At 45.6% G+C, this 24916-nt stretch overlaps 1 protein-coding gene across 1 annotated transcript in view; it reads right to left on the bottom strand.

The window, feature by feature from the left end:
* sema5a (sema domain, seven thrombospondin repeats (type 1 and type 1-like), transmembrane domain (TM) and short cytoplasmic domain, (semaphorin) 5A) overlaps positions 1–24916 on the bottom strand; it is a 90226-nt gene that overhangs the window by 43842 nt on the left and 21468 nt on the right. Inside the window, exons 3-5 of the mRNA XM_019863398.1 lie at positions 12324–12542; positions 3385–3484; positions 2344–2389 (exon numbers count right to left, since the gene is read on the bottom strand). Of these exons, the coding sequence (XP_019718957.1) occupies positions 2344–2389; positions 3385–3484; positions 12324–12477 (300 nt within the window). The 5' untranslated portion in view covers positions 12478–12542. The remainder of the gene's footprint in view (positions 1–2343; positions 2390–3384; positions 3485–12323; positions 12543–24916) is intronic.

Here is a 24916-nt window from a genome sequence, read left to right as displayed (position 1 = left end):
ACGCATTCCGATTTTCTTTTATTTCTTAAATAAGCTCAGTATGTGACTCATTAATTGATTTTTGCAGTTGCCCATGACATTCTTTCAGTCCCTCCCAGTAACGGCTTTCGGGTTCCATTATTAAAGAAGGTGTGAAAGCGTGTTATTAGCCCAAGGGTGCAATGTGACTCAAGTGGGCTGCCTTCATTCTCAACATGGAGCATTTTCTCTGAAATTGTCATGGGGGAGGAGTGGGTACCATTGTAATTGGAAGATTGCAGGTTTGCTGGAAAGCTTAAAATGTGCACTTTTGAACACTGACTTGCTCCCGCTTCAAAAGCCTTGCTGACCTCAACTATAGTATTGTATTGATGTGATGGAGAGACACCTCCTAACATACCACAGCTAACGACAACCACCTGTGACCGGAGTGGCAAGTCTAACACCCGAGACTCACCACTTACCCCCCTTTGTGTCGAAAGGCATTATCGCTTTCCCAGATGTTGGCGCAGATGTCACCAAACATTATCTGACTACGTGAGGCTGCAACGGCTGCCCGAAGGCTCACTTCACATCAATGTCCCGCTTTGGCAATTTCTGTTCGACGGAGAAAAGCTCTCTACCGTACAAAGATTTGCCAAATTTGCCTGGAAGGCGGCATGAAAGGGGCTCAATGTGAAGCCAAATGCACAATCCTATCCAACCATTCACTACGGCGCTTGTCTAATGTTGAATGTTATGCTATATACGCACGCTCTTTCACATGATCAAATTGACAGTTGAATATCTGCTTCTTCTATTGCGCCCTGAACATTTTTAAAGTAGGGCAAGGATAAAAGGACATGTTGTTTGCTCTTGACATTGTTTTCCTGATAAGCGAGGATGAGGGCGGGTGACAGAGGGACAAGAGCCGCCACTACAGGCTGTGGCAATGAAAACATATCAAGTAGCAGATGTCAATGCCAACCATCAAGGAAAAGGGGAGGAAAAACTCACGGACCAAGGTCTAACTTTGATGGAGAGCTCAACGCCATTCCATTTGAACAGACACCATGACATGACATGACATGACGTATGGTGTCGATGTACTGTTTAGAACTCCGCACGTGTTCCAATCCTGCCTTTTTTCCTCTCTAATTTCTGAGCGCCAAGTGTAGCTGGCACTTATTGGCAAGCTTATGGTTTCTGGATTCAGTCGATTTCTCAGTCTGACGCTGACATGTGTAACAGGGCAGGCAAGTGGATGCCTTAAATCCTCCATGAAGTCACTCCAATCCGAAAAAGACTCAATCATCATGTGACCAAAGGTTTCGTCGCTCTATGAGATACTTCATACGTTTACTCTTCATGATCATTTGTGCACAACTGTCACGTGCATACGATCAATCAGCCTCACCTGAAATGCAAGCGAAAACCGCGTTGCAGAAATAATAAAAAAAAATAAAAAGATTTAGCCTCTCACACGAATACAAATTTCTATTTCATGTGAATCTATAGCCAGTCAGGCAATTACATTCCAATTTATGTGTTGCTGTCAAGAAGACAAAATAGGCACCACAAAAGGAAAGAAAATACTTGTGAAGATGCAAATGGTAGAAGAGCATCTGCGCGCTTTAAAATTCTGCACTTGCACTCAGCCTTCTGCCTGACATGGAAAAATCGGCTCCAGTCAAATGCAAAGCAGGGACGAACACCTGGGTCATTTCAAAGTTTCGAGCTTCTTTTTTTCTTCACTTGGCAAAGCCCGTCACCGCTGGGTGTGAGCAGGAGAGACAAAAGTTTGACGAGGTCTGAGCTTCAACTTTTGTTCGACCAGGTGAACGTCTTGGGGTCCCAACATCAGGGATTGATTGGTAGGATTGGTGCAAATCTCTCCGTTGAATCCCGGATTAGAGAAGGATTGATGATTATAGAGCGTGGATCTTCACAAAAGCATGTCTGAGCATCCAAAAGCGACTGCATGGGCTTTTCTTCGCTCTCGCGCCGCCCTCGGCTCGCCGCTTTCCATCAGACTTGGCCTTGCCTCCTGTGTCATTTCATCATTTTTCTCATTTTGCTTTCCAGGCAGCTTTGTGTTTACATGGCTGCCACTCTTCTCTCTTTGTTCTATTCACCCATTCTCAATCCCCCGTAGCCTTTTATTTATTTTTTTTGTCCTCTTCCTCAATCTCTTGACTGGTTCTCCCGGGGTTTTAAATAGCAAACATCGGCGGCTGTCTACCCATCAAAGAAATCTTACTGCCACCACCAACAAACAAACAAACAAACCTTGGACGTAACAATATGTGAACAGCGCAGGCCTCCAAAGCTTTTGCTCTGAGAATAATAACGAAAATAAGACGGCGGAGGAGTGCTTGCACTCACCTGGATCAGTGTTAGGTCCTCAAGATTGAGCCTGAAGAGGTGATTTCTGGGAGGAAAACAGGATAACGTCAAGTATGGTAGACCAGACAAACACACAAATGGGGGAATATTCCACGGGGATTTCTTGTCTTCGAGGGAAACAGGAAGTTAGGAAGTCAACTATTTTGAAGGTGTCAACGCATTTAAAAAGGCAGAAATTCAAATAAAACCGATCGTGTGTGTGTGGTGTGCTTTGTTGGTCAATTTGGATACATCACACAAAATGTTACAGTATACTGTACAGGTGCAGTCAACACAGACTTCAAGATTGGTTGAAATATTACAATTCAGATCAAATACATGACAAAGGCAAAAAAAAAATATTTGGCTGGAGTGAATCTCTCATCCGACCTTGCCTCCTAAAGCCTTTTGCTTTCGCAAGCCACAGAATGATTTCGTTGACGCTTGGCCCCATTTGGAGAGCTATTGAATTCCGATAAAAGCTCTGGCAAGAAATAATTTTCTATTGACCAACAACGTATCAGGTTGGCTGCATTACCAGAAGGACACCCTTGAGAACCATTCCCTTTCATTTTCTCTCCGCAGCTGTTTATATGATCTGTAAAACCTGGACTCACCCTCACTCACCCATTTTTAATATGCTTCTATTTATGTTTTATATTTATATACTTTTTGTCTTCTACTTTCTCGCTTTCATAATTTTACAGCTGTGAATTGGGAATTTCTCCATTGTGAGACAAATAAAAGGTTTCTAATCTTATCTTATTTGACATCTTTTTTCCTTCAAAGACCGAGCATCACCCGGGTGGCTTCGACTCCATTTTCTCCCATCAATCAATGAATTCCATGAAAACATTCAATGGCATTCCGCTGAGTGTGGCCCGAACACAACTTGGTGGAATATACTTGAAGGATCCAGCAAAAGTCATGTTTCTTGGCCATTTGAAGAAAAGCTGGTGCCACATGAAACGCAATAAAATACGACACGGGAAAGCAAAACACAGCAGAGAAAAAACCCCCCCACAAAAAACAGGGACTTACCTGGCACCCACAATCAGTTCATTCTGGCTGGGATCAAAGGTCAACTGGGAATAATCCACCGTGCCCTCTGCTTTGAACCGGAAAATCCACGGCTCCATCCCTGTCAAGTGCAACAAAGGACGCGACGAGGGTTAGCCGGGAAGAGTCAAGATGGCGCGACACAGCTGGACAGACGGATTTGTGGTGGTGTTGTAACTTTCCTCAAAACACACAAAAAGGGCCAATTCTAAGGGTCCCGAGACACATTTGAGTGTTCCTTTATGTCCACAGATGTTGCTTTGCCAGTCTAATAGTTTACAACAGCAGTGACGCATTTATTTTGCGTTACGATGGACAAGAAGGCTTCTAAGATGCCAGATGGACACAGCCAAACAATACACTGCTTGTTCAAGTTCATAGCACGAAAATAAATGATTCCCTATGTCAAAAACGGGACAATATGGTTTTATTTCAGAAGAAAAAGAGCCCAAAAATAATGATTGCTGTAGTTACCAAGTGTAAACCGGCTGCACGTTTGAAATGATGTTGAAACAAACGTACGAGTGTACTTCGAGTGTCAAAAAACATCAGGTACGCCAATACAAGATTGGAATAACAAAAGAAAAAAAAGAATCCAATGCAGATAACAGTACCCAGTTTTGATTGACAAGAGCAGTGAGAAGGTCATAGTGTCTTTTGCACATGTACACCAATGGTGAGCTGCATTTAGAATCAGGCGCAGACAACGCCGCAGACAGACAAGGAGATATGAGCCCGGTGTCGTGGCACCCGAGCCATTAACCCTTGACAAATCCAATCGCAGGTCCGGGGAGGTTGCTCCCCACGAGGACAGTCTGTCTGCTGTCTGCTTATTTGATAGGATTACCTCGGAGCACTCGGTCGCTCATTCATCTCACGTTCGATCAATATGCATCAGAACTCATCATGGCGTAACTGTATTGCGGGCTGTAAAACAAACCTTTATTTGGCTTTCAGCATTCAAGTCGAACAATGTGCCGTCTCAAGGAAACATGTTTTTCTTTCTTACCAATAAAGCAAAATTCGGAACCGAAGGCAAGCTTCATTACGGTGCTGCATCTCCAAAGTGCGGCCACGCTTGTGGTTTAATGACCCACACAAACGCCTGCAAACTGCATAATTTGTAGCGCAGCTCAGCAAGTTATTGCATTATCATCTTCACTGTCTCGAAAGTAATTTGCATTTAATTTAGCTCTTTTGGAATCGGGAGAAAATCATCTGTTGGCCCATTTTTGGGTTACAAGCCAACAAGTCAATCAAGATTCATTAAAAAAAAAAAAAAAAAAAAAAAAAAAATGGGGGCGGAAACCTTCATGCCAGCTACAACCTTCTCGAATAGGGTTTAAAAAGTAGACTTGGTGTCAAAAATGAGTGTGTCTAAAGAAACAACTGCATGCTAATAGAAATAATTGTTAAAAAAAAAAATCCCTGTTGCCAACATCTTAGGCCACTGGTTTGAGTGAGTGAACGCACTTTTCGGATCCCACTCTTTGGGATCTTACTTTGGAGTAGAGGATCACCATCTTGGTAGCCTAAATGATGTGCAACGCACCCACGATAAGCAAGAACAAGCAATCCAGGCCCGTAAACGAGATTTCAGTATAATAGGCTCAAGGTCTTCTGACATGGTCTCCGCCTTGTTATCACAAACATAATATCTGTTTACATTTGCTTAAAAGGGAATGTACAGAAATCTTCTTGCGCAACGAGCCACAGGATGCTTTACCAAACAGAGTTTTTTTTTTTTTTTTTGCAAAGGAACTGAAAAATGCGTTGTCCGCTTCTTCAGGCGCACCTGTCAACATTTCGACCGAAAGCATGCGTTCCCTCGACAGCACCAAAAGCAATCGTAAACAGAAGTGTGTTCCGGTGACAAATGCACGAGTTCTGAGCCGCTCCAAACAAAGACAAGTAGAGCGAAGGGACGGCTGCTTCCAAACAACACCTGCGCGTCACGGCTCATGTACTGGGACCAAACTCCAGCTCGACGAAACCAAATAAGTCCATCATTTCCCCTGTTTTCTTTCAACGAAACGCACTACTGATGTTGGCTTCGGTTGTCACAATGAGCATCATGAAAATCAAGACCACAGTCAATTTCACCTGAAACATTTAATTTGTCTGAGCGTCTGCCATGTGTTATTTTTATTTTTTTTTCTGGAGGGAGACACATTTTTAGAAGTGCCAATCCGTGAACCTCGCTAGGATTTTTTTCCCCATTCCTATCAAGAAAATCCTTGGCATACAAATGTTTCTGTGACACCACCTGAGGGACGACAGACTTGGCGAATGCAACCGAGCCTCATAAATCTCCTCCACTTCCCGCGAGACAGCGCCTGCGTGTTTATGCGTGTGTTTGTCCATGCGTGTGAAAGACGTGGTAAATGCTCAAGTATGCGATGGGGGCAAAAGGTCCTGATTGAACGGCACTCAGGATTTACAGCCTTTTGTGATGAGGCCAATAAATGGTGTCGATGGGCTCTTCCAGTCACCGGAGTTCACCCCATCCCAGTTTGGTTTTGTAACAGGCATGACAATTTGTGGGATTATGATCTTGATGTGCCTCGTGCAGGGTTGAAATAGCTCTTCATAAGGCCACCCTGGGGAGGTTCTTTATGAGCCCGTTCAGAGCCAAACAAATCAACCTAATCGTTAACTCAGTAGCAAAGGAAGGAAGAAGACAAGCCCCCAGCCAGTAAATATCATGAAAACCACTGCCGTTACGTTTTCTCAGCCTGTCACATGGGCTCATCGTGTCAGTTGTACACTTAATGCATGGGATTTCATCACGTCATAGACATGGAAGCAAGACGCATGCCTGAGTACTGGTTGCAGATGAGATGAAGGAACAATGACTCACACGCAGGCGGGATCAGACACCCCATCGCTGCGGTGAGAGTTCCCAAAACGGCGGCCGGGCTCAGTGCCAACATGAAACCAAAGTATACGCACATACACGCCAATCCCTTCCTCCCCCACTTGCATCGGTTTCCGTCTTATCCCCTTAACCTCCGTCTCCCTCCTCCTCCAAATAGAACACCCCATCGCTCACATCCCATTTGTTATTCCCAGGCTCTGACACGGAGCGGCTGACAAAAAGGCAGGAAGGATAAATATTTGCTCTCGGCATCAGAGGCCGCGCCGATCTGGCAGAGCTCGACATTACAGCCTGGTGCAGCCAGGATGACAACAATGGCAACATGTGGAACCGATTTTGAAGCGGGGGATGTTTTTTTGTTTTTTTTTCTGGGAGCGGTTCAAATAGTGTGTGGCAGCGGGCTCTCACAGAAATCAAGAGTCAATTCACTCTAAATACAGCTCTGTGGTCATGGGCGGGAGAAGAATTGCAACTATTCAGTGAAGTCCACGGGAGGAAACGGTTCAGACGTGAAGTTGAAAAAATAAACACCTGCTCAGGCCGACACAAATCACAAAACGGAGGGCATTTAAGACCTTGAGCGAACCGAGCTTTCTTCGTCTTATTTCGAACGAGAAACAAGAAAAACAAGCCAACTTTACAACTAAAGGTCCTGCCACTCAAATTTCTGTGGCAGCGCTTTGCCCCCGGGACACTGAGTAAGGCATGCAAAATAAACCAGTGCGAAGCCGCAGGCAGATGGATGATGAAAACTAAAAATGGTGTGAAAAAAGGGTGTTAAGGTAATGGGGAGGGACGAGAGGACTGGATGTGTCTCTGTGGTCGATGGCAGAATAAGAGAGTGAAAAGCACATGACAACTGGGGCTCATACTGTTTCTGGAAAAAAAAAATAAAAATACAGGCATGTAACGAAAGCAAGGTGCAAGCATACCATTAAGATGTTTACATTTGGCAGCAGTGCACTTAAGCCAAATCAGCAAGTAGGACATGTGAGACAACAGCCAGGTCTTCCTGTTGTTGCAAAGATGAAATCTGAACTTCAGTCCGTGGCTGTAAAACAATAAACTCTCCTCCTCGGGGACGGCAAGGCCTTGTTTACAACGCGCTTTACAATGCTTTAAAAAGCCCCCAAACCCTCACTGAAGACCCCTTGTTAAATAAAACACTATTAATATAGTGGGTCTTCAGGGCATTGAGCGGCAATAAGACATTCTACTGTCACATCTAGGCGACTTCTCCATTGTGCACGTCATTCCCCGAACAATAAAAAGAATGGAGTACATTTAAGGCTAACCTCAGCTGAGGCTATATTGAGACTGAGCGCACCTATTGTATAAACACGGTCGATGTTATGCATGGAGCCGTCTTTTCTGAAGCCCGTATTTGAAAAACCACCATAAAAAAAAAATGGTTGGGGGTGACTGAGAGCAGTTTTCTGCCCAAAGCAACCTTGCACCGCAGTAGCAGTTCTGGCAGTCAAGTGTTGTGCCAAGTTTACAAAACCACGGTCATCAGCGGGCTACGACCTATGTGGGGCACGCCCTTCCCCATGCAGCCCGCAATCTCACAAAGAGAGAGAGACAAAGTCTCCCTTGAAAAACATTCAGGCAAACCTGACCCTTCGCCATGATGATTTTTGTCCACTTCTTTCAGGGTTTTGTTGCTTCTGTTCCAGCTTCAACCTTGGAGTGTTATCATATCAGATTTTTTTTTCCTGTCATACTTTCACCAACACAGTAAAAAAATGTTGCAGAATACAGTGGACTCTCGAAGGTCGAATGCAACCAAATCTGGGACGCTTGTCAGTTTTGCGGTGCTGACATCCATCGTCTTGATGTTATAGGCTACGACCTATGTGGGGCACGCCCTTCCACATGCAGCCCGCAATCTCACAAAGAGAGAGAGACAAAGTCTCCCTTGAAAAACATTCAGGCAAACCTGACCCTTCGCCATGATGATTTTTGTCCACTTCTTTCAGGGTTTTGTTGCTTCTGTTCCAGCTTCAACCTTGGAGTGTTATCATATCAGATTTTTTTTTCCTGTCATACTTTCACCAACACAGTAAAAAAATGTTGCAGAATACAGTGGACTCTCGAAGGTCAAATGCAACCAAATCTGGGACGCTTGTCAGTTTTGCGGTGCTGACATCCATCGTCTTGATGTTATAAACGGTGCGTGGAATACGTTTGTGGCACAAGAAGGCACGCTCGGGTTTACCGCCCGTTTTTCACGAGATTATTTTAAGTTTATATCCGAGGAGTGTTTTTTCTGACAATTATTGACCGTAATTATGACATTTCAAGGTTACAATTTGTGCACAACAAAGTACTTTGCACTAAGGCGCAGGAATAAGACGTCCCGTCACATAATAAGACACATTGAGGTTTTTTTTCCTCCATTTGTTTTAAACTAGTGGCCAACAAAGTGTTCTTTTGTACAGCTATTGACTGTTATTATGACTTTGCTGCACAGCGGTGCCTCCAACTTGCTGCCGCGTGAACCGGACTTCATCAACTGTGGACCTTTTGCAAAGGAGAAAAATCTATCTCGACTCAGGTCATTGTGGCACAAGAAGGCACGCTCGGGTTTACCGCCCTGCTTTCCGTTTTTCACGAGATTATTTTATGTTTATATCCGAGGAGTGTTTTTCTGACAATTATTGACCGTAATTATGACATTTCAAGGTTACAATTTGTGCACAACAAAGTACTTTGCACTAAGGCGCAGGAATAAGACGTCACATCACATAATAAGACACATTGAGGTTTTTTTTTCCTCCATTTGCTTTAAACTAGTGGCCAACAAAGTGTTCTTTTATACAGCTATTGACTGTTATTATGACTTTGTTGCACAGCGGTGCCTCCAACTTGCTGCTGCGTGAACCGGACTTCATCAACTGTGGACCTTTTGTAAAGGAGAAAAATCTATCTGGACTCGGGTCGTATAAGCCTCGCTATGAATAGGAATTCATTGCCATCATGTAACTCCTCGTGTCGGTTCTTCTCTTCCCATTTTTTTTTTCTTATCTTATCACGTCTCCTTGCCCAAAAGAAAACAACCAAAAACAAAAAGAAAAATGCACGAAAAAGCGATGAGAACGAATTGCATATTCAGGTAGCAGAAAGTACTTTGCACTAAGGCGCAGGAATAAGACGTCACATCACATAATAAGACACATTGAGGTTTTTTTTTCCTCCATTTGCTTTAAACTAGTGGCCAACAAAGTGTTCTTTTATACAGCTATTGACTGTTATTATGACTTTGTTGCACAGCGGTGCCTCCAACTTGCTGCTGCGTGAACCGGACTTCATCAACTGTGGACCTTTTGTAAAGGAGAAAAATCTATCTGGACTCGGGTCGTATAAGCCTCGCTATGAATAGGAATTCATTGCCATCATGTAACTCCTCGTGTCGGTTCTTCTCTTCCCATTTTTTTTTTCTTATCTTATCACGTCTCCTTGCCCAAAAGAAAACAACCTAAAACAAAAAGAAAAATGCACGTAAAGCGACGAGAACGAAATGCATATTCAGGTAGCAAAAGATGAACCGATGAACAGATCGGTGCCAGCTCCTTTCCAAATACTGCCCCAGCGCAAAAGGCTTAAAGACGGCATTAATCGTCTTATCTGGAGTCACAAAACCGACTGAACCCAAACTATCAGATAGATCCCTATAATCACTATGCGCTGGCACTATCCACTATCACAACCCCATCCAGAGGGATCAGCCTTGTTGTGCTTTAGCGCTCGGCGTCGGAATATTTAATAGCGTCTCCGCGGGCAGCCTACGGGGAGGAGCCTTGGCACCCCGGCAATCTTTAAAAAAAAAAACAAGGATTACATTTCAGTGTACAACGCCTAGCAAGTCACTTCAAGAGATGCATAATAGGTCTAACGAGAGGTTTCTCATCACCCGCGCCCGTAAGTGTGTCTACATATTTTGCTCTGACTCAGGGCCTTCATTTCAAAGGCTATAATTTGGTCGGCAAAAGCTTTGTATGCTTGACAACTTGGAAGCGCGAGATGCGTTCGAACTGCGCCAACGCTATCGTCGGGCCAGAACACGAGTGCTACTCGGTGAAGGCAAAGATGAGTTGGCATCTTCGTGGGGCACAAGGAACTATACGATGGCACATACTGTTGTAAGCACTTTAATTATATTCTACAGGCTTAGTTCTCTTCCTATGGTTTTACATTTCTGGGAGGACCACATGAAGCACGTGCCATATGATTCAACGTCTTACACATGAGCTGGTCAGACCTAAAATAAAAGCTATAAGAAGCCCTGTTGGAGAGGCGTGCGCCATCTTAATCTGGAGTGCTTTTTAAAAGAGCACACCCTTTTGCAATTTCCGTCTCTAACCTTGTCCAGCGGGACCAAATGGAGAGTTGCAACATATCGGCGTTAGTTGGAGGAAAAAGCTGAGGAAACAGCAGTTATCTCATTGATTGACTTGACAGTGGGCCCACTTGTAAATGCTTCTGTCAGTCTGATGGAAAACACTGCCCGTCAAAACCTTTCACGGCTTGTTTTACAAGACAGAATATCCAGCGAATCGTGCTTCTCGGAAGCGAAGCTCCATTGGAAAGTGAAAGGATTTAGGGAATATGCAATGCAGGGAAAAAAAAAAAAGTTGAAATGGCAGCTGGTGGACCGCTGGTTTATTGTTCCCCTTGAGAAACTAGTATTTGTGCGTGTTTGAAGAAGATGGATTTAAATTTGTACTCTGCAACCCAACGTTATGGATCTTGCTCAATTGTGAGCCCATAAATCAAGTCATGTACATCATATTTGGCCCGCACGTTGAGTTTCTCGACCCAGCAAGGATGGGAGAAGAGCCGGAGCCGTTGCCAAGTGACTTCACTTTTTGAAACACTAACATGCACGACACATGTTTCTCACTGAAACTTTTGAATTCTCAAGAAAAAAAAGACACAATATGTCATATTTAAAAAAAAATTAAAAGACAGATACAGAGACGAAATCCTACGTCGTCATTTTGTAAGTGACTCAGGAAACAGCATGTCAGTGACATGGCTCAACTTTTATACAAAAAAAATAAATAAATACATGTCACAAAAAACATTAGCCGATGTCTGATATGATGTCCGCAATGTCAATCAAATCATCACATATTTCATCCAGAGTGATGCAAATATTCCCGACACTGTAATTGAGCGGAGCTGATGAACTGCCCTTTATGCATGGAGCGCATTGTGTCGGGCGGCCACTCATCAAAGGAGCGTCCTTGCTCACAGGCAGATGTCTGCACACGTTACCTCTCCTCCGAGTCAATTTCTCCCAGGATGAAATACAATGTGATGATCTGACTCGGAAGCTTACGGGACCGAAAACAGCTCAATGCTACTTCATGCTGTGCAGACAGAGCTGCATTGATTGTAACGGATATGCTCGAGTTTAGTTGTTCGTCGTAATGAAAGATGAAGGGGAAAGCACAGTGAAATCGGACGCGTCATGTACGCATTACAAAAGTTGCACAGCCAAGTAATAAACAGAGAAGCCTCAATGCCTCTCCTGTGTAAGAGGAGACACTGGAGTGGCATTCAAAAGGGAATACATTAACCAAACGAGTCAGACGTTTGAACTTTGCTGCTGGGGGACAAGTGTGGGGAATAAAAAGTTGGTATCAATGCAGCGTGACGGACATTCACACGCTTGTGTGTCCAAAACACAGAGTCATCGATAGAGATGTTTAAAAAAAAAAAGCAATCAGAATAAAACTGTACACTTAAGTTTCAATGATAGGTTAATATTTGGACGTTTTTCTATTTTTCAGGATGACCAACGACATTCACGAACAAAGAAAATGCATTTTTTTTTTTTTGTCAGACTATGCTCAAACAGTCACACAAGCGTGCATTGTTGAGTCATTATTTATCAGATCAGCCAGCTGATTCCACAACTTATCATGGGCGGGGACCTTAACGTCACTCTCAATCCGGCCGCAGATGGCAAACGGTGAATGATTCCACAACCGTATCTGCATCCCGACTTTGGGAAGCTTTCAATGTGTTTCCTTACCCGAGTGGGGGATGATCGGGTGCTCCGTCTTGTGACACGGCGACTCGGGGAGCAGCACGGGGCCTCTCCTCGCCGCCACGCCACCGAACCGCAGCAGCAGCAGCAGCATGCACTGCAGCAGCAGCAGTGCATGCTGGCTAACAGGGCGTCCCATGGGGGCCTGGGCTCGGCTCACTTCTCCTCAGGCCTCGGGGGGCCAAGAGCATCGGCGAGACACACCTGGAGACCAAAAAGAAGAAGACGTATTTGGGTTAGAAAGAGGGTTCCTCTCACATTTAATCAGATCAGACTGCTGGAAAGCTTCCTCCGCGCTCGCAACGTATTATCCTGGCTATCACCTCGGATTCCGTTTGGGAGATAAAAAAGCAGCACAGATATATCCTTGGACAAAAAAAAAAGAAGGGAGAGCAAAAGTAGCGACAAAGAGTGATCGAGATTCTGCTGCCAAACAGTCTTGAGTGAGCCCCGACGCTTATAAATCACCCACTGTTTGCATTACGTCAAGCAGCGCGTGTGCGAGTGTCTTCCAAGAAGTTCAAGTGCATGTGGCGGTCTTATCTCTGACACACTTAACTGATAATGTGTGCATGCATGTTTGTTTCTTTCATTTCGTCTCTTTCCTTATAAGCAGGCGGTGAGAGGCGTTTATTGAATCATTCGTCATTGAGGTTGGAGTTTGCACTGGGGGGCAGAATGACGGGGTTTTATTTGCGTATGAAATACGGTAGAAATAACCCCTTGGGATCACAATGCTTGCGACCACACTTGACCTGCTACTTTCAATCAAATCTAAGCACGGCTATAAGGCGTACGTGCCAGATTTTCGATGCATTTCTGCCAGTCGATGTGCCAAATGCCGCGGCCGGCGAAGGCTAATATAAAGCCGAACAGTCCGACAGGTTTTCACTCGTCCCTCGATTGCCGCACGCCATGATGACATTCGAGCCACTCTTGCATCATTAAGCCTTAGAACAACAAAGCGGTGGGCACGATTGCCGCTCAATTGTGAATGATCTCTTTCTTTGCAGGAGCAAACTGATGAGCAGTCTAGACCGTCCACATCATTGCACTTTAATCATTTATGTGATGCCATTACCAAGATTGATTCAAGAAGAGCGGAATACAAGAAAGAGCCTCCCGGAGAGGAGTCTTTATTTCACTCGGCCATATGGGAGGGGAAGAAACGGAACGGGATGTGCAAAGTAAACAAGGGGCGGCTTCGACTAATGCATTATGTTGCCGAACTTGTGGAGCTTTCTTGTTATTTCAGTGCAAGGCAAACTGGCTTTTCGGGTGAAGTCCGCTCAGTGGCGGAGACGGCGGGGAGAAAAAAAGTGCTTTGTAAAGCAAGAACACAAAATTCCTTGGTCCATGAAAGAACCGTAGGTGTGCAACTGCAGCTTTTCCAATAAGCAAAAGCTTTGATCCAAGAAGTGTTGGTTCCGCAAAGGCAGTAAACTATCGTCGAATGGCAAGAAGATGAAGTCGAACTCTTCTCCTCTCTGAGGTCTGAAATCAATTCAATTCAAGGCTAAAGCGTCTTTGCTTCGGCTTCCCAAACGTCATGCCGAGTGTTTGCTGTGTTGATTTGATTTTCTCCTTGAACGCCAACTTCACCCTGCCTTTGAAATGAATCAACTCACGTCTTAAGGTCCGGAGCAAAAGTCACAGCAGGTGTAGCCACGTGTTTTTTTCATTACCGAGAGAGAAATGTTTAAGCACCTGTCATCTGCTCAGGGGAAAGTAAGTGACAGCATGTCACCTCTCTCTTGCTTTTCCCTTTCATCTCAACCGTCACATTCGGCTGGTTTCCTCGGCAGTCTTTAACTTCTTTTTCCACGACAAAAAGACACGCTTCCGCACAGGCAAGGGAGCGAGACACTTTCGTGAGAGAGGCGGCTAAGGTGGCTCCATCCAGTTTTTCAAGTGGGAAAGTTTTGAGAGTGGAGGGATCGCCGCTGTGTGGTGTTAAATGCTGCCGTTAACGTGGCCGCGGCACTCTGCCGGTATGCCAGTGAGCCACTCGCACTCGAGGCCGGGCTAAACGGGACGAGTGAACTGAAATTTCTCAGTTGACACAGCTGTGTCGCTGAAGCCGTTGCCAACCCCCACGTCCCGAAACCTCCGTAGACTTGTTTTGGTTCACCGTGTACATTTGCATCGTTTCTTATGGGTGAAGTACTGCTGATCGATTGGGAAGCGTCATCTTGGTCTCATGATGTCAAAAAAGTGAGCAACGTCGTGAAAATTTGGATTGAGGCAGGAAACCTGGTTGAAGAACCTTTTGTGAATTTTGCCCTTCAGCTCCCGAAGCTTTTGCAGGAGGCGTGCGCTTTACTGCATATGAATGCACGGCCAGATATTTAAGTTGACAGACAGACATTTCCATTTAGTTTGTATATCGGTTAAATGAGTGAACAGAAATGCGTTCGTGATATGCGCGGCAGACATTCGGCAAGCCTCCTCGATGAGAGACGATATGGACGTTATCAGACGTGGTGACATTTTACGTGCGTGTCAATGATTAGGTCATCGAAAGAGCAAACAGACAGGTTGCGTGTTTATGTCGGGATTATTCGTGTCTGCGAATGGGCCGCTAGATGTCGACAATATGGGTGCGCGGGAAAGGACAGAGGGGAAAAGTCCTTGGTCAAGTTCTTCCAAACTGAACTACTGCGGCTTTCATCGTATATCCTCCTCAAGTAATCTCCGGCGGAGCCCATTTTGTCGTGAGCCACGACTGGCCCTGGAGGAGAACACAGGGAGCTTTTTACACTTTTAGGCTGTCTAAAGTCTCAAATCATCTACAGGGCATATTAGTACACGCCTCCAAGCTCTCCCTGCTCGCCTCCCATCACAGCTCCACTCGGACTTTTGTTTCACAACCTGACAAATACAGAAGAGATGCACGCGGGAACAACTCCAGGACGCTGCGATGGATCACCCGACAGCAGCAAAGGGCATGCGACTGGGGAGGTTGCTGTACGCGATGTTCTCTTTTTAAAAAAAGGCTTCCGGAGCAGCGTAGGTCGCGCTACGTATTCCTGCAAGCGCAGAAGTCGTTTTGGTTGCGCTCGCAGACGTGCATCGTGAAACCAAACAAAGCGGCCAGTGCAACACAGCAGCTCCATGCAAACATTAGCAGTTAATGCACCCCCAGACTAATATCGCAGCAAGCTCCTCTTGACTTAAATGTTTAGCTCGCTCAAATTTAATTGCACCGGGTGTTCATCTCCCTTTAGTGCGGTTACTTTTGGAGGAAAGCGCAGAGGTTACACAATCGAGGATGTTTTCCTCCGAGCAAGCCGAGGAGCAAAAATGCAAAACCCTGCGTGATGGAGACATGATTGGTAGCGTTATTCCACTCTGCGCAAAAGGCACAACAAAATCACGCAATGTGAAACCCGCATGATGTACGGTTTGCTTCACGGCACCTCCGGCTGCTCAAAGCAAAAGTCGAGGCGTCGGCGAAACAATCAATTGAATTCTTCCCGCAGTAATGAGGATCATATTAACACTGCTATTGACTTAGTGGATATGGATGACACTATATATCATGAAGAGCCTCCTGCATAAATGTCGGCTTTGTATTCATGACCGTGACCAACACACGGGACCGCCGGCGCGCAAACAAACATCTCAAATGTCCAAACACACACACACACGCACACACACACGGGAGTGCGAGGCCGAGGTCGCACCTCAATGGCGATTGATGCCCTGCACCCAGACACGACACACACTAGTAAAAATCCACCCAGACTTTGTTTAAGGCCGCAAAGCACAAAGAGGCCAGTGAGGAGTTTGAGTTTGCATGCGCTTCTGTCTGTGCATTTCTTTGGCAGCGTGTTTGTTGATGTCCGTTTGTACGGAGGGATTTTGCCGCTCGTAGTTTGCTGTTATCTGCCGTCCGCTCTGATCAAAAACCATGAGCGTTTCTAAAGTGACTCTTGGTGGAGTCAAAACTTTTCCAATAAATGCAGCAAACAACCCAAACAAGCCGCTACTGCGGACACCGACATTTCCTGCATTCACACGCAATTTCCGAAGGGAATTCCAACTTCTTGTCAGGAGCGCCACTGCAATTAAACACCGCAGATGTCAGGAGACCTTTCATTTCCAGTGTTAAGAATATAGTCCGGTAGTCTGCCATTGTTTTTGCTGCCATCTGACTCATCGCTTGGCTGGGCACACAAAGGGGCCCGTGACGCCACCATCTATAAAGCGACCGCATCTTGCGACTTCACACACGTTGCAATTTCATGTGCATCATCTACAGGAAAATCCAAAGCAGGAATAAGTAAAAGGCACTTCGAATTCAAAATACCGGTTGTCACAACAACTCAGGTCAACACCACTTGAAATCGCTCATTCCTCTCTGTCGACATTTAGTGACATTTTTTGGGATGCTAGCGTCGTTCCTCAAATAGTGTTGGGGTGGGGGGGTTGCAAATTGACCCCACACGTGTCGACATTTAGTGACATTTTTTGGGATGCTAGCGACGGTCCTCAAATAGTGTTGGGGGGAATTGCAATTGACCCTACACTGGTTGGGTGGTGTTGGGATCCCAGCGTCTTGCTCCTGGGGGCCGGTTGGAGTGGGTGAATAGCTAGTCTGGACACCTCCGATGACTAACGTGCGATGCTGATTCATGACATGGCTCCGTAAACGCAGCCTGAGGGATTTATTTGCTCGGTGTGGGGCCACCCGTTAATTGCTCTACACTGCCCTCATGATGACGATCATGTTGTCATCTTCAACTGTCCTCTCATTTGCACTCAAATTCTTTGCATAGGTTTGGATTCTGCCACGCATCGATGGCATCCCTTGCTCACAAAGGGCCACATGCGAAGCCATACGCTCCCACGCGCTTCAAGGAGAAAAAGGCTGCCAGACCGATCGCATGCCTTGCTGATGCTTCAAGCTAATTCATCATTCAGCATGTATTGTATTATATTGTAGTCATGAAATCGACAAAGTTCACAAGATGCGACCGGCTCGTTGATGAGTTGAAGTGGTGTGTCCCTCTTTACTTTACAAGAAGCTGAACGACTTACACATTCCAGCTGGTCCACCTCAATTCTTGCGGTTGATTCATTAACCATTAGAGTCCCATCATTTTGTTTTACGCTCCAGATTCATTTGACATAAATTGCAATCTATGTCTCTTCGTATCTACAGCTGGGTAAATAAACATCCCAACCCCTCTTTTGGTGATCATGTCCTGCTTGTGCTGTACTTGATGACACCTCATTCAAGCAGGCTCATCAAAACATGGCAGCGAGGAGGACCAAGTGATGATGATTATCTTCATGTGTCGCTAGCCAGAAAATGACGTTTGTGCGACCCCTCCCCCTCTACCCCCTGCCCCCAACATCAGAGGGAAAATTAATTCTGGGAAAATGTCTGTCCAAGAGTGGGATTGAAAAGCTCTCTTGGATCAGATGGCCTGTTTGTTTCACAACCTTATCTGTTGTGCACAGTGTGCCTTTGGAATCACTCATCAAAGACAAGCACTTGGTCTTTTTTATGTACTTTTTCCATCCCTCAAACACAATTTCACTCTCCAGCATTCGTGACAACACGCATTCGAGCTTATGTGAGCACGTTTGAATCAACGCAAATGTCGGCCGCTTCAGTCGGATGCACACATTGGTTCCAATCTGTTTGCAAATGTGAGGTTCAAGTCAATGAACACACAGGCATATACACACACACACACACACACACACACACACACACACGCGCACACAAACTAACCACTCGCTCATTTAGTTGTCTCCAGCATTTCCTCACCCTGAGGCCCATCCAAACCCTCAAGTGGCTCACAAATCGCTCTTATATTTACTGAGCTCGCTTTCTCTCGCTGAGGTAGTGGTGGTTAGCGTACCTGTGTGTACGCAATTCCAGATAAGGCAAAGAATTTAACAACAAGCAATGCGTGTGTGTCAGGGGCGGGGGGGGCGGGGGGGGACGTGACAAACATGTCCGTGAAAGGCTCTCACGCGTCACTAGACAGCAATTACAAGCATGGCGTGGCCCTGCCTCGGTGACTGCTTGAGGAACTTCAATATGACCTCCGACTAAAACCCATTACAGCAAGTGTGACGGTGGCTCTTTCAATACAAACTTTTAAAAATTTCTTTTGCACTTCTCGTTAATTTAGAGGTCAGCAGTGTGCTCTCCGAGTGCCTAAACCCAACATCAAACTTTTTCAAAAATATTTTGACACATTGATCGGAAACCTTGAAAACGTGTGAATCGACCTCCTCCACCCAAGATGCTGCCGCTGCATCGGCCCGCCGAGACGTGCCTGACAACACCGCGTCAACCTGTGAAAAATCCAGCCGCTGACGGAGTGCTGAGACCGTGGCTCCCGACCCAAACCCTCAGGCTGATGTCAGCGCGTTGCTTCTCAATGCCAAGGGAGGGGCGTTCCCGGGGAGCCAGTTGTCACAACAAGCCCAGAGGACAATCCCCTCGGCCAACATCACGCCTCTGCTACGGACACAAGGTAACCTCTATCCAAGCAAAACAGGTGTCGGCCTGTAGGGTGTCCTGAAATATTCCAATTACATTTCAGCATGTTGCAACACAATACCGAGACGACGCTGCAGCCCAACCATCACCCCCCCCAGATATGATAAAAGTAACGCTGCAGGGCCACAGGCACCTATAGAATTAGACCAAAAAATGGGCCTGGTCTTGACGACTCTTCAGTATTAAGTGGCGAAGATAAACGTGATTGAGCAAAGCGCCAGATAGTTTGGATATTCCCGCTGTCAATGAAAAAAGGCGCTTGACTCTGACCAAAATGACCCGGAGCACGCTTTGCTACTTTAACCGCTTGGATGATGAAACAAATTATTTCGCAGAACTGTAGTGGGAACTTTCTAACTAGAAAAGTCAACAGCAAACAAACATTAAATCAGTGCACCCCCCCCCCCCTCCCCACACCCCCCACACGGGGCTGCAGCGATAAGGGAACATAAAGCCCACCTCTGCGCATGGTGACATTTTTAAAGCTTAATTACATGCTTGGCTAACGGGTAAGTGAACGTCTCACCGGCTGCAGAATTACACTATCACTGTCTACAGCTGGGAGCAGGCGCACATCTCGGACGGATTTGCCAGTCACACATGCACACCTGCCTTCTCCCCTCGGCGTGCAGAAAACGCAAAGCAAATGTTGCAGGCAAGAAAAAGACACGGCCACAGACTGAAACACAAGCAGGACTGAAATTCTACCTCGATGCCAAGTAGACTTGCGTTCAACAAAATGAGAGTCTTTCAAGGCTGCAAGGAATGCTCCAAATGACCAAAATCATCAATTCTCAATCACATGAGCTTCTGAGGTTCTGGAATATATGAGAGCGAATAATGCATGGCATTCCTTGTGGATAAATGGTCGGGTGTCTTTCATTACACTTCCTTGATGGTATAACGTGGGGATGGGTAGTGATGACGAGGGCCCCCGGCGAGCATTTTAGAACCTGATATATGAGTCGGCCCCTCTTTTCGAAGGGCCCAAATTTTCTGGCCGCTCACTTGGGTGTCGCTGTAAATGCAAAATTTTCCCCGCTTAGCAGCGGACAGACATTACAATTGACACGGGTGCAATTTTATGCCCATGCCATGCTTCGAAGAAATATAACAAGAACCAGCTCGCTATATCCGGGACTTTATTAAAGCAATTAAAGTAAATGGTGGGATGTAAAAACGGTTGGTCCTGAGAACCCCCTACCAACGTTGATGCCACTCTTCTGATTTATTCTTATTCATTTCGCTGCATCTATCTACCCAGAATCACTTAATTGGCCCCTTTATAGACTGAAGTAGGAGAGGTTGCCACCTGCATAGATCCAGAGAGTCATGACAATCTAACGTCGCTTTATAATGTGCGCGCGTTCGTGCGTGTGCGTGCATATTTCCTTTTTATCAGCCACTTCATTGGTCAAACCTTAAGGGAGACTCCAAGCAAGCACAAGTGCTCTGTCATTAATCTTCCCGCATGCTGCCTGCAATCAACACATCTGAGCTAACAAGCTCATCCGATGGTCAACATCTACAGCTCAGCAATTAAATGGCTCGAAAACAACCACCACCACCAACACATTTTCAGCAGATAAAAAAAAAAAAACAAACAACAACAACAACACACATTCTTCAGTGCACATAAAGGAGCGTTGGATAGGAAGTGAGCCATAAGGAAGCTGCCTTGTGGAGTGCGCTATCGGAGGAAATGTGACAGAGGGGAGAGTAAATTAGGTCTCAGCTCCGGTGGAACCGATTAATTAGCTGACCATGTTCACGTGGACTGTGTGCCTGTGTCTGTTGAGTCGTAAATTGTCCCATTAACAACAGAGACTGGCGCAATCTCCCAAAGTTGGAATGCTAATGAGCAAGATTGCTTGCGTGCGGCTCTGCTCGAGTCGCCGCCGCCAGAGAGCTGTCTCCCAAGGGTAACGTGGAGCGAGAGGGGTGCGCAGTCGGAGGCAGAGCCTGCGGACGCCCGCCGCCGTCTCATCTCTGCCAGACCACGTCAACAGATGTCAGAGCATCGAGTCTCGCCCCTTCCTCCGGCTTGCGACCCGGGCGCCTGGAGACCATTCGACACAAAAGCCACATTCTTTATTGCCGTGCATTTTGTCTCCCTCCTTATATGAGGGCAATAACATCGTCCAAACTATGGATGAACTCTTTTTATGTGTCTGGCTTCACTCGGGCAGAGAGAAAGAGGAGCATAAACGCTTTCATTGCACTGTACTTGATTTCAGTCGTGTGATACAAATTGGAAGCACAGCAGCCAACTGATTTTACGTTATGAAGATACATAATGGGCCAGAACTCTCTGGGCTGGATTTACAATGCGAGGATGTCCAATTCTTAGACGTATTCACATTATGTCTATTTATTCAGATACGTTGAACTGAACAACTCGTGCATGCGCACTTGCAAAGCACTGTGGGCTATGACACCTACATGCCGCTGAACAGATTAGCTTTGAAGAGTGACTAAATTTCGTTTCTCCATCTGGTAGGCTAATGACCGATTGCATTGTGCCAGTTGAAACGTTTGATGGATGAGGGATAATGCTCAAGTCTTGTTTTCCTGAAGAAGGCCTTGAGCACTTAGCTCTAATTGATGCTTCATCTTACCAAGACATTCTGGACAATTCTGCTTCCAACTTTGTGGGAACACTTTTGGGAAGTCTTTTTTTTTTTTTCCTAGCATGACTTTGCCCCGGTGCGCAAAGTACAGAGTAAAGCCATGAGAAAAGAAAAGAAAAAAAAAACCTCAGAGCCTTGACCTAAACTCCTTCGAAATCCCCTTTGTGTTGAACTAGAAGTGAACTTGTGAAGCTGCCTCAAATCCACACGCATATCTGTTCAGACTTGGACTCTGCAAGCCTGTGCAAGTTAGTAATTTACAGTATGTTGCCGCCTTATTATACCTTTGCTGATTACAGAGTGCAATAGTCCGAAAATATCACTCTGTCAGGTGTGCTATAGTGACAAACACCCGACTGAGAACAGCTTTCTCCATTATAAAAAAAAAAAAAAAAAAAAAAAAAAAGTGTCCTAAATAAACATGTTTTTCATAACTTGCTACTGTACATTGCGAAACGGCGTCTTTGGGGGCCCTTCCAGAATAAAGTCGGCAGCATATCTTGAGGTCCACATTCAAGAAGGGCCAGATAATAAGCTTATTTGCATGCCGCGAAAATGCAAGCCAGTGAATTACAGCTGTGTCTTTGAAATTCAAAACCCATTAAAAAGAACTTTTAACATCAGGGCAGAGTGATTAGGAATCTGTTGGGAGTCCATAATTGCATTTGCTTCTGTGCGGTGCCCAGCATAGGCTGCTTCAAACAACGCTCTCGGAGGGGAGAGGGCAGCAATTGCGAAATATTGACATTAAACTGCATCAAGGTGTCTCTGTAAAAGTTTTCTCACAAGGATTGATTGAATTAGATTTCACTTTATGTGTGCAGTTGCACACTAATGCAAACTACAAGCAAGTAATAAACACATGATTGAATTGATACTGTACATTGCACTCCCTATTTAAAGTGCACTACAACCCACTTTTAGATGACACAAATGTTTAGGCTAGAAGGTAAAAATCAGAAAAAAACACGACATCATCAACAGGCGTTGAGTCGTTTCACACCTGTCTCCCTTCAAGTCCTTCAACAGCGCCTCATCATGCAATTACTGATGACGCAGCATCAGCAGCACTTGGGCATTCGGTAGATTGTCGGAGGACACATCGACACGGTCACAAGGGCTCACAGTGGAACCTGCAATCTTGAGGTCGGGAGATGACCGCGACGAACGGAGCCATGCCGCCCTCTAATCATCAGGCCCATAAGGCGCAAGCGCGCTGGAAAAGGGCCAAAAGGGAATGGCGGCAAACTTGGGGAGTCGGGTTCAATTGGGTTGCCCCTATCAAAGCAGCATGAGTGACATCTGGGCTATGGAAAAACTCTGAGGCTGAAGGTGTCATTGTCGCTGATCCCGCCACATGTCACGCTGCACTCCGACTAATCACGTTTCACTTTAATGTTTCCACAGTGTCTCGCAGTGATCGATGACACCGTGCCCTCCTTCGGAGGCATGAAGCAGAAAGCGTGAAGCGCACACTTAATCCACTCTACTGCCTCGCGCAAAATCATCACAGTGCCACACTGGGTGAAGCGCTAGCGCGCGGAATGTAAAGTAGGTTTGATTGAAAAGGGCCACACGGGTCCGATAAACATTGAAACCTGAAGTTTACATACAGTGCATACAAAGTCAGATGAGCTTTCTTTTCCTCACTGTGTCGCATTAAATCAATCAACACCTTTTGCTGTTTTGCGTCAACTAGGATTTGGGAAATTGTATTTGTTAAATGCGAGGATAGTGAGAGATTGATTTTAAAAAAATTGTCACTACTTTCATGAGTACTTAAAGTGAAAAGTAGAAAATTGACTCGGGGATTCCCCCCCCCCCCCGTGTGTGGATGTCTGATGTTATTCAGGAAGGGAACATTTTCATCAGCTATGCGCATAATTTCGGGTTTTGCGGGCCGGCTCACTCCCTATCCCTCGCGAATAGCCCATGCATAGTCCACTGCATACCGTATATTCATCATTCCGAGTTGGAGTGGGTTGTTTATGATGATGACTTACTATTTCATACACAATGTCACCTTTTGAAGCACCCTTGTGGCAGAATTGAAATTAACTATCAAATAATTTATACGGAAATCGTGTTCAGCATACGGACATGCGCACATATGCCCATACACAAACGCGCGCGCGCGCGTGCGCGCACACACACACACGCGCCGGCAAATTCTCATGTGCCTTTCAGCTCTAATTTCAAATCACTGTGAGAAAATTGTATCCCCTCACAGTTTCAAACAAATGAGACTCAAAGAATTCATTTGTATATTTTTTTTCCTTAGAACCATGTACCATAGTGTGCTGTCAGATTACCAATAAGTCAATCCATAATCAATCATTGTTGTTCCACCTCACATTCATCCATCCATCCATGATCTGAACCACAGTTTCAAACAAACGAGCGCGCAGCGTTCACGAGGAGCACTAGAAAGAGCAGGTGGCTGTGTTTGGGAAGAGGACTTCAGACTTCAGGTTCAAGAAAGTCGGAAAATCCAACACAAATGAGCAGTTTGCTATTTTTTGTTTGTTTGTTTTCGGTGACTTGCGTCCTGTCATCCGAGGACATACGCATCAAATTGCGAACAAAAGCAGTGGTCTTGGTGCACGTATGCAACAGTCCCGAACCAATAATTTTGCAGCTCCACCGACTTCCCCAGAGTCAGGAAGTGTCACAGAAGGCAGCGTAGATCGCTGGGACAGGTTTAATTTAAGATCGGGACCTAAATCTGTTGTGAACCACTGAGCTGTTTCGTGACGCCTCTGCTGGCTCCACATCAAAGCCGGAGAGCACCGCTTTTAGCTGCGATGCGTTCACTCGCATTCTATGTTTAGCTTTTACCTCCTCTTGCTGCTCCAATTAAAAATAAAGACGACCAAAGTTACCCCCCCACGATACATATTCATACGGCGCGCACTCCAGAACAATACAAACAAGACAAGGCTAATTAGATTTTGGCCAACTTTATTAAATATTCTCAGAAATGATGCAGGTATGGATTTTGGAGACGCACTTCGTGCTTCATTCGATTGCCGCAAAGCTGGACTGGCCCCAAAGCATGATGGGGCATATTTCCTGTGACGTCTCACCTCCACTTGTTACTAATGCCCTGGGGTCCATCTGGGCTCGACTGGAGGCCCAAAACAGATGTTTCTTCAGGCGTGTGTGTGGTTTTGTCTGCGCGGTTGCTGATGGAGCTCAACGCTTGTCTGTGCAGGGTGCCCATGTGTGTTTTGTGTGTGCACAGCTGTGGACCTGACCCAAATACATCCCTTGGAGATGAACAGCCTCTTTGTGCACCCACCCCACCTCCACCCTAGTCACTTGTATTACAATTTGTATTGGCACTACTTTGTGCATATTTAAATGTCTCTTCCGATGTGCCTGAGGTTTTTGTGTTTGTTTTAACTTTGAGACTTGTCTAT

This window comes from Hippocampus comes, unplaced genomic scaffold (genome assembly GCF_001891065.2).
Source record: "Hippocampus comes isolate QL1 unplaced genomic scaffold, H_comes_QL1_v1.1 scaffold360, whole genome shotgun sequence".
NCBI lineage: Eukaryota > Metazoa > Chordata > Actinopteri > Syngnathiformes > Syngnathidae > Hippocampus > Hippocampus comes.
This window is presented reverse-complemented; position numbering and strand designations above follow the sequence as displayed.